At 38.2% G+C, this 11,112-nt stretch overlaps 1 protein-coding gene across 1 annotated transcript in view; it reads right to left on the bottom strand.

The window, feature by feature from the left end:
• Positions 1–3,027: 3,027 nt before the first annotated feature.
• Positions 3,028–11,112, bottom strand: part of TERB2 (telomere repeat binding bouquet formation protein 2) — a 35,858-nt gene continuing 27,773 nt past the window's right edge. Inside the window, exon 7 of the mRNA XM_086710585.1 lies at positions 3,028–3,097. Within this exon, the coding sequence (XP_086566711.1) occupies positions 3,030–3,097 (68 nt within the window). The 3' untranslated portion in view covers positions 3,028–3,029. The remainder of the gene's footprint in view (positions 3,098–11,112) is intronic.

Below are 11,112 nucleotides of genomic sequence, written 5' to 3'. Positions count from 1 at the left end.
CAGCTCAGAGCCTGGAGCTTGCTTCAGATTCTGTGTCTCCCTCTCTCTCTCTGCCCCTCCCCTGCTCACGCTGTCTGTCCCTCTTAAAAATAAACAAACATTAAAAAAAAATTAAAGGGGATCTAGGTAGCTGAGTTTTAAGCACCTGACTTCAGCTCACGTCATGATCTCACAGTTTGTGAGTTTAAGCCCTGCTTCAGGTGAGCATGAGCCCCACTTTGGGCAAAACACGAGCCCCAGGTGAGCCCTGCTTTCTCTCTCTCTCTTTCTTTGCCCCTTGTGGGATTCCTTCTCTCTCTTTGTCTTTCTACCCCTCACTCACTTGTGCCCTCTCTTTCTCTAAACAAATAAATAAATAAATAAATAAATAAATATTTTAAAAAAGGAAAAGATACTTGCTACAGTTTCAATATTTTTTTTTATTTGCTGAGACTTGTTTTGTGACTTATGATCTATCTTGGAGAATGTTCTAGGTGTGTTTGAGATGAATCTGTATTCTGCTGCCATTGCTTGAATTGTTCTCTGTATGTTTGTTAGGTCCACTTGGCCTAAAGAATAGCCAAGTCCAATGTTTCCTTATTGATTTTCTGTCTGGATGATCTATCCATTATTGAAAATGGGGAATTGAAGTCCCCTATTATTGTTGTATTATTGTCTATTACTCCTTTCAGATTTGATATTTAATATGTTTAGGTAGTCCACTGTTGGGTACATATATATTTACAATTGTTATATCCTCTTGATGAACTGACCCATTCAGCATTATATAATGACATCCTTTGTCTCTTGTTAGTTTTTGACTTAAAATCTATTTTGTCTGATGTAAGTAGAGCTACCTCTGCTGTCTTTTCATTTCTACTTGTGTGAAATATATATCCTCTTCTACCCTTCACTTTGAGTCTATGTGTGTCCTTGAAGCTGAAGTGAATTTTTTATTGGCAGCATATAGTTGAGTCTTGTTTCTTCATCTATTCAGCCACTCTATGCCTTTTGATTGGAACGTTTAATCCACTTACATTTAAAGTAATTATTGATAGATAAGGGCTTACTGTTGCCATCTTGTCCACTGGTTTCTGGTTGTTTTGTAATACCTTTCTTCCTTCTGTTCTCTCTTGCTTTCTTCTTTTGTGAACTGATGATTTTCCATAGTGGTATACTTCTTTCCCCTTCTTTTTATTTTGTATGTATCTACTATAGGTTTTTGTTTTGTGGTTACCCTGAGGTTCACTTGAAACATCTTATAGATATTATAATCTATTTCAAAGTGATAACAACTTCAACTATATATAAAACTCTCCCCTTTTAGTCCACCCCTGCCACATTTTGTTTCATGCTTTACATCTTTTTATATTGTGTTTATATTGTGTATAATTAATAATAAATTATTGTAGTTATAGTAGTTTCTAATACTTTTGTTCCTCAAGCTTTATATTAGAGGTAAGTGGTAAACACACCACTATATTACATTAGTAGAGTCTTCTCAATCTGACTGTATACTTGCCTTACCAGTACGTTGTTTTCACATGTTTTTACATTACTAAGTAGCATCCTCTTGTTTCAGCTTGAAGAACTCTTTTCAGCATTTTTTGTAAAGTAAGTCTAGTGAGAATGAAGAGCCTTTGGTGGCACCAGGTCTGGGGGTCATAGTAACTTGTCAGCTCAAGCTGTTGGGGTCTACTACATCGACAACTACATGGTCCTCATCAGGTGCTGGTTGCTCACCCGCTCTTGCTTTCCTGGTGAGGGGAGCTCTTTCTAACTTGGGAGTTCCCTCTTGGTACTGAGCAATGCTAGCTGTGGGGGATGGGTTGATGCAGCAGAACAAAGCTATTCTTCCTTCCCTTTTTGTGCGGTTATTCTTAAGGTTTTTAACTGCATTGCTGACATTTATTAAGTGGATTACAGAGCTGTTTTTATTTGTGTATAACTGTCTAATGGTTGATCTTCATGAGGAGACGGAGGGGTGTCCTACTCTGCCATCTTGGTAATGTCACTCCCAAATGTGTATTGCTTTAAGCTACTGAGTTTGTGGTAATTTATTATAGCAACCTTGGTAAATGAGCTAGACATTATTCTAAAGACATCCCTTATATTACTTCATTCAACTCTCACCTTTTCCCATCTCCTCATTAATCATGGAGAAGTGTGTTAGTAAGCAGATACTTACTAATCTACCATCCTCAGTTGGTGCCACCACACCCACCTTGTGCCCACATGTAAGAATCTTCCTCACCTACTTTATTTTTGAACAGGGAGGACTCTGAAGATCCTAGTGATTTCCCTCAAACCACTCCCACACAAATCCCATAACTCAGGGTCCAGAGTAAGATGGAAAGAAATTGCAACAGGGCAAAAAATAATTACATTTTCATTGGCTTGTTTTGTAAATCTGGCTTTTTGTATTAGGTTAGGATGATGCATCTGTATTTACCTTAAGGTGAATTACAGTACAAGATGCATCTGTCTTTGGCTTCATCTATCAGGCTCTATTCTTAGTATTGTCCTTGGTTTGATTCCACAGGACAGTCACACACACACACACACACACACACACACACACATTCACACTCATAAACCATAGGTGAGTTCTCCTAGGAGAACCTGTCCTTTCTGCAGTTGTAGGAGGAATGGAGAGCAGCAGCAGTGTTGTCCTACTTCTGACACCTCTCTGCCTGGTAGTTTTATTTCAAGAGAATTCACTTAACATGCTCCATTGGGGCGACTGTGTGGTGATTTCTGATGGTAGATTTAGGGCTGTATGCTGGCTTTGCATGGCTTTGCCTTGAGTAACCTCCCCGTTCCCCAGTTTCTTCACCTATAGAAAATAGGATGATATCTATTTGTAGGGTTGTTATAAGGACTAAAATGATACAAGTGAAAGTGTCCTGGACATGGCAGTCATGGTGACTGGCATGCTCACAGCCCTTGCTGAAAGAGAACTTGGGCAGCCACCTTGGTCCACAGTTGATTGCACCGTGTGTGGGTATCTGATACCCCTAAGTCAGGCAGATCCACAGGCTGACCAGATACTAACGATGCAGTTTAATGGAGAAAGTTCTGTCAAAAAGTAGGATAACAGCAGGTGGCTCTCTAAAACCTGAAATAGAAAATAAAGAGGGAATCGGGCAATTAGGGACAAGAACTGAAGCTAAAAAAAAAATGTAAAGAAGGAAGAGGCAGGGCCAGAAGCAAGTTGTAATTGTGACAATTAATAAAAAGGAAACCTCATGTAGAAGGGATTTGAGAGGCCAGCAGAAGGGGCTCTCACACCCTACTACTTGTGAATTGCAGACCCTACTGGAAGAGAAAGACATTACAGACCAGTATTTCTTTACTATCCCAGCAGGAGGGAGAAAGTTTTTCCTCCTCCCCTGGCAACATCCTAGCCAGTGAGACTGTCACAACTTCAACCAAGAAGAAGCTACTTCGAACTTCCAATTTGCTGCAATGGACTTTTTGTTTATAAAAGCCCTTCCAACTTCCTCCTTTCCTCTATACAAGAGGCTTCTTCCTCTTTGTCTGGTCTTGCCTATGGTTTTGCTGTAGCTTACTTGTCCCGGATTGCAATTCTCTACTATTCCCAAATAAACCCATTTTTACTGGTAAAATAACTGGAGTTTTATTTTTAAGGTTAATATAGTTTTTGAGGAGGGCTGAGTTACTGAGGAAACAGAAACCAGGAGTATGCAAAAGTAGTGAGGTGAGAAAAGACATAGAATGGATGCTAAGGGAGCCAAAAGTGGAGAACTCTCCCAATAAGCAAAGTCTCAGTAGCTGAGTCACATAAATGGCAGAACAGTAGAGTGAAGATTCATTAACTTCTGCCACTGAGATTCCTAGTGCCATCTTGGATTCAGAAGAGTTCCTGATGTTGGATTTCCATCATTTGCCTATCTTCCTTATTGCCACATACCATCTTAAAATGAATTCCTATTACTTGAATTTGTCTATTGATCCTTATTTCTTGCAAAAGAGGTTAATTAAAACAAAAAGAATCCAAGTGGTAGTTCTGTATCATTTTTTAAAATGGATCTTGAAACAGTGGGGCATGAGGGAAGCAGAATATTCCCGGCAAAGGAAATATTCAGGAGTCAGGTTAGGAGGTGAGAGAATATTAAAGATGTTGGTGGGTAGGCAGAATCTCAGAAAAATAGTCAGGGGATTGTGATCTCTCACAAAGGTAAGGGTAGTAGTGTAGAGTAGGGTAGTTGGGAACCTTGATGCCCAAAATGGACAACTTTACTATGTTGTCAGAAGCTGGAGCTCCTCTGCCAAAGCCTCTATGATTCTCACACCCTCAGGGTTTTATTTTATTAATACGTATCATTTTTAACATCTTAAAGATCAGTCAACAATTTGTTATAAATTCTCTCAGGCAAGAAGTGTAGGAACTTGATTAATGACCAAAAACCTAGTTGTTATTATGGAAGATTCAGCCAGACCTGTCCCTTATCTTTGCTATTCAAAAGCTGTTTGTGTCTTCAAGGAAGCTGCTTGAAAGAAACACAGAAAACAAACCAACTCCCTGTCACATTTATCCCTGTGGGCTGAGTCACAGGGAAATGCAGACAGGATAGAAACAAGTTTCCTATCTATGGACTGACTCTGCCCCAGCCCAGACTTTAGTGATGACTGAAGTCCCTGGGAGTTTAGATACAGGCCAGGACTGGTAAATACCATTGGTCCTGGGTCCTGATACAGTATCAAAATCTGTTTCCCTCAAGTGTTTTCCAAATTTTTTAGGCTCTCTGAAGCTGAGAAACAGACTTTAGAACAGTGTTGCTCAATAGTAGTATAATACAAGCTTATATCTAATTTTATTATTTTAAAAAATTTAATGTTTATCTTATTTTTGAGAGAGAGAGAGAGAGAGAGAGAGCGTGGAGGAGGGGCACAGAGAAAGGGAGACACAGAATCCGAAGCAGGCTCCAGGCTCTGAACCCAATGCAGGGCTCAAACCCATGAACCACGAGATCATGACCTGAGCCAAAGTTGGATGCTTAACCTACTGAGCCACCCAGGTGCTCCTGGTATGGTCTATTTTAATGAATATTCCATGTGCACTTGAAAAGAACTTGTATTCTACAGTTGTTGGCTATAGTGTTCTATAAATGTCAACTGAGTTTTTAATCATGTTACACAAACCATCTCTCTCTATATATATCCTTACTAATTTTAATCTGCATGCTCAATTTGATATGAGAATGGTTATGGAGATGTTAACATCACCTATGATCATGTACTTGTCTATTTTTTCTTTTAGTTCTAGAAAATTTTGCCTTATATATTTTGGGGCTATATAATTACATGAGTATAATTTTTATTATCCTGCTGAACCTGAATCCTTTTATCATTATGAAGTGTTACTCTTTTTATCTAATAATACTTCTTGTGTTAAATTCTACTTTAGCTGGTATTAGGTAAAGCTACACCAACTTTGATTAGTGTTTTGATGGTGTATTTTTTCCATACCTTTATTTTCAACCTTGCTGTGTCTTTATTATCTTATAATTGAAGTATTTAATCCATTTACATTTAATGTTATTACTGAGTTATTTGAATTTGAATTTAAATCTGCTATTTTAATATTTGTTTCCTGGGGCACCTGGGTGGCTCAGTGAGTTGAGCGTCTGACTTTTTTTTTTTTTTAATTTACATCCAAGTTAGTTAACATATAGTGTAATAATGATTTCAAGAATAGAATTTAGTGATTCATCACTTATATATAACACCCAGTGCTCATCCCAAGTGTCCTCCTTAATGCCCCTCACTTGTTTAGCCCATCCCCCACCCAAAACCCTTCCAGCAACCCTCGGTCGTTCTCTGTGTTTAAGAGTCTGTTATGGTTTTTATGTTGTTTTTTTATATTTTATATTTCTCTGATTTTATATTATTATTGCTTCCCTTCCTTTATGTTCATCTGTTTTGTATCTTAAATTTCACATATGAGTGAAGTCATATGATATTTGTCTTTCTCTGACTTATTTTGTTTAGCATAATATACTCTAGTTCCATCCACTTGTAATTGTTGCAAATTACAAGATTTCATTCTTTTTCATCATCAAGTAATATTCCAGTGTGTGTGTGTGTGTGTGTGTGTGTGTGTGTGTGTGTATTATAAATACACACACACATATTCCACTGTGTATATTTTTATATACATATATACATACCACATCTTCTTTATCCATTCATCAGTCAGTGGACATTTGGGTTCCTCTTGGCTATTGTTGCTAGCACTATTATAAACATGGGGGTGCATGTGCCCCTTTGAAGCAACACTCCTGTACCCTTTGCATAAATACCTAGTAGTGAAATTCTATTTTTAATTTTTTAGTTCTATTTTTAATTTTTTGAGGAACCTCCATACTGTTTTCTAGAGTGGCTGCACTAGTTTGCATTCCCACCAGCAGTGCAAAAGAGACCCTCTTTCTCTGCATCCTCGTCAACATCTGTTGTTGCCTGAGTTGTTAATTTTAGCCATTTTGACAGGTGTGAAGTGGTATCTCATTGTGGTTTTGAGTTGTATTTCCCTGATGATGAGTGATGTTGAGCATTTCTGTTAGCCATTTAGATGTCTTCTTTGGAAAAGTGTCTATTCCTGTCTTTTGCCCATTTTTTCACTGCATTATTTGTTTTTTAGGTGTTCAGTTTGATAAGTTCTTTATAGATTTTGGACACTAACCCTTTATCTGTCATTTGAAAATATCTTCTCCCATTCTGTTGGTTGACCTTTAGTTTTGCTGATTGTTTCCTTCACTGTGCAGACATTTTTTATCTTGATGAGGTCCCAATCATTTATTTTTGCTTTTGTTTCCCTTGTCTCTGGAGACATGTCAAGTAAGAAGTTGCTGTGGCCGAGGTCAAAGAGGTTTTTGCCTGCTTTCTCCTTGAGGATTTTGATGGCTTCCTGTCTTACATTGAGGTCTTTCATCCATTTTGAGTTTTTGTGTATGGTGTAATAAAGTGGTCCAGGTTCATTCTTCTGCATGTTGTTGTCCAGTTTTCCCAGCACCACTTGCTGAAGAGACTGTCTTTTTTTCCATTAGATATTCTTTCCTGCTTTGTCAAAGACTAGTTGGCTGTATGTTTCTGGGTTCTCTATTCTGTTCTATTGATCTATGTGTCTGTTTTTGTGCCAGTGCCATACTGTCTTGATGATTACAGCTTTGTAATACATCTCATAGTCTGGGATTGTGAGGCTTCTAGCTTTGGTTTTCTTTTTCAGGATTGCTTTGGCTACTCAGGGTCGTTTCTAGTTCCACACAAATTTTAGGCTTGTTTGTTCTAGCTCTGTGAAGAATGCTGGTGTTATTTTCATAGGGAGCCCTATATCTAATTTTAACTTGTCAAATAGTCATGTGACAAAAGTAAAAGGACATGGGCGAAACTTATTTTTATAATGTGTTTTATTTAACCCATTATATCCCTAATGATTTGGTTTGCTTTCTATGAATTTCTGAGAGAGATATATTAACAATCTCTCGGGGCACCTGGATGGCTCAGTCAGTTAAGCGTCTGACTCTTGATTTCAGCTCAGGTCATGATCCCAGAGCCATGGGATCAAGCCCTATGGTGGGCTCTGCACTGAGCATGGAGCCTGCTTGGGATTCTCTCTCTCTCTCTCTCTCTCTCTCTCCCACTCTGTCCCTCCCCCACCCGCTCACTCTCTCTCTCTCTAAAAAAAATTAAAAATTAAAAAAATAATCTCTTGCTATAATTTCTGTATTTGCCTATTTCTCCTCTTATTTGAGGCTAAGTTACTGGGTCGTTGTGTCTTACAGAGCTCCCCAAGCCTACTTAATTCCTCCATATCCACAAAGTTGAGTTTAGAAAGTACTAATTTGGTGGGGTGCCTGGGTGGCTCAGTTGGTTGAGCATCCAACTTCAGCTCAGGTCATGATCTCACAGCTCATGAGTTTGAGCCCAGTGTCAGACTCTGTGCTGATAGCTTGGAGCCTGGAGCCTGCTTCAGATTCTGTGTCTCTCTCTCTCTCTCAAAAATAAATAAAGACTTTCTTATAAAGTACTAATTTAGTGATCTTTCCTCATCTGTTTTATTACAGGAACTAGAATATGCTAGTAATAATAGTAATGCAACTATATAACTTTTTCACTGAGCACCTACTAAGTACCTGGTGTTGTACTAGGTACTTTACATGTATTACTTCCTTGATCCTCACAATTTCCCTATAATTTTGGCATTATGATCCCCATTTACCACGACAGATTAAATAACTGGTCTAAGATCACTCAACTAGATATGCACTATATTGGAATTTAAGCCAAGACGGTTTGACTCTATGCTCTTAGCTACTCCTTTCTACTGCTACTGAGATGTGCCGCCCTTTCTAAGGCAGAAGATGTGAGTCCAGGTGTCATTTATGAGCATGTTTGCTTTGACATACTGCAGAATGCAAAGTGAATAGAAAAACACCAGATAAGGTACTCCAGGAAAGGTCTGTATATATTAATAAATTATTAATAGCTTCAAGTGGGTTCTTCTGGTATACAGTAGTAACAGGATGATAGATATGTCACTGGGTCACTAGGCCTTTCATTTGAGTATTTCAGGGAATCATTCATACTAAATAGGAATTTGTGCTAAATAGTATTTCTGGGAATAATTTGTACCTGGTAAAGTATTATAGACTCATAGGTCTGGAAGGTCCCTCAGGGATCAATTATTCCAGAACACTTATTTATAGTACTAACAGCCATTATCTCTGAAGGTGGCATTTTAAGGGACTTTTACCTTTTTTTTTTTTTTTTTTTAATTTTTTTTTTTTCAACGTTTATTTATTTTTGGGACAGAGAGAGACAGAGCATGAACGGGGCAGGGGCAGAGAGAGAGGGAGACACAGAATCGGAAACAGGCTCCAGGCTCTGAGCCATCAGCCCAGAGCCCGACGCGGGGCTCGAACTCACGGACCGCGAGATCGTGACCTGGCTGAAGTCGGACGCTTAACCGACTGCGCCACCCAGGCGCCCCGGGACTTTTACCTTTTATATTATTTATTTCTATGCTGTTTATTTTTTATAAGAACACACCACACATAATCAGAAAAATAAAATGGTTATTCCTGCTAAGACAATTTAATAGGGAAAAGAATAGTCTTTTCAACAAAAGGTGTTGGATCAACTGGATATCCACATGAAAAAAGAATGAAATTGTACCCTTACCTCATACCATACACAAAAATTAACTCAAAATGAATCACAGAACTAAATGTAGGAATTAAAACTATAAAAGTCTTAGAAGAAAACATAGCTTAAATGTTCATGATCTTGGGTTAGGCAAAGATTTCTTAGATACAAAACCAAAAGAAAAATAGAAATATTGGACTTCATCAAAATCAAAAACTTTTGTGCTGCAAACAATGCCATCAAGACAGTTAAAGACAACCCGTAGAATGGGAGAAAATACTTATAAATCATATATATGATAAGGAACTTATATCCAAAATATATTTTAAAAACTATTATAGCTCAATAATAAAAAGACAACCCAAATTAAAAACGGGCAAAGAACTTGAATAGATGTTGATTTGCGAACTCAGGAGCTTTGCAAGTGAAAACTTTAAATGGCCTCAATTACAGAGAGAAAGGAAAAGAGTAAGGAAAAGGCAAAGAAAGAGTAAGACCACTCCAGATTGGTAGGGGGCAGATTTAATAAGCAAGGGAACTTACATACAAGGCTTGTCTTAGGCAGCTGAAAGATGAGTAGATCCCTGCACCTGCCTGCCAGAATCTTAAAAATTTATATAGAGGCTTTAACTGATTTCAGTACATATATTGACCAGATGATCTTAACACCACATTACTCTCTCAAGTCTGCATCCTTGAAAATGGCTCTCACTGTGGGAACAGTGCGCAGAAAACACATTTCAGGGACATGGGAAACGATGAGGAGGCTCCAATTGCCTGGGTGAGGTTGTGGGTCAATCAGTGGTCACATCCTTTCCATAAATTCCTCTGACAATTAGACATTCCTCCAAAGAAGATATAAAAATAGCCAATAAGTGTGTGAAAAAAATGTTCGTCATTAGCCACAGGGAAATGCAAATCAAAATCACGAGATACAATTTCACACCAAGATGGCCATATTAAAAAAAAAAAACAGATAATAACAAGTGTTGGTGAGGATGTGGAGAAATTGGAACCCACATACATTGCTGGTGAATATGTAAATGATGCAGTCACTTTGGAAAGCAGTTTGGCAGTCCTCAAAACGTTAAACATAGCTACCATGTGATCCAGCAATTCCACTCTTCTATACGAAAGAGAAACAGAAGCATACATTCACAGAAAAACTTGTACCTGAAATGTTCATAGCAGCATTATTCATAATAGCCAAAAAGTAGAAACAACCCAAGTGTCTATCAATTGATGAATAAAATGCAGTATTTTCCATACAATGGAATACTACTTGGCAATAAGAAGGAATGATATAACATGGATGAACTCGGAATACATTATGCTAAGTGAAAGAAGCTTGTCACAAAAGGGCATTTTATATGATTCCATAGATACATTCATTCCATCCATACATTCCAGAATGGGCAAATCTATGGAGACAGAAAGATTAATGGCTGCCTAAGGCTGGAAGTGGGGATGGGGAGGTAGGACATGGGCGATGACTACAATGGGTAAAGGGTTTCTTTTTGGGGTGGTGACCATGTTCTAAATCAGATTGTGGTGGTAGTTGCCCATCTCTGTCATGATACTGAAAGCCATTGACTTGTACCCATTAAATGTGTGAACTGTACAGCATGTGATTATATCTTAATAAAGCTGTTAGGAATGAAAAATGGCTATTCCATTAAATTGATGCAATATGATTTAAGGGGACATTCTATTCATTTATTAAGCAGTGAGATTATTTTCAGTTTTTCACATTGCTAACTAATGGTGTAACCAAATACTCCATTTGAAAGAAATATTTTTTACCAAAACTGCTAAAATCTAAACAATATGTGGGGCACCTGGGTGGCTCAGTCGGTTGAACGTCTGACTTCAGGTCAGGTCATTATCTCACAGTTCATGAGTTCGAGCCCCGCGGCAGGCTCTGTGCTGACCCCTCAGAGCCTGGAGGCTGCTTCGGATTCTGTG

Source organism: Puma concolor, chromosome B3 (genome assembly GCF_028749965.1).
Source record: "Puma concolor isolate L17-30 chromosome B3, mPumCon1.1.hap2, whole genome shotgun sequence".
Lineage (NCBI taxonomy): Eukaryota > Metazoa > Chordata > Mammalia > Carnivora > Felidae > Puma > Puma concolor.
This window is presented reverse-complemented; position numbering and strand designations above follow the sequence as displayed.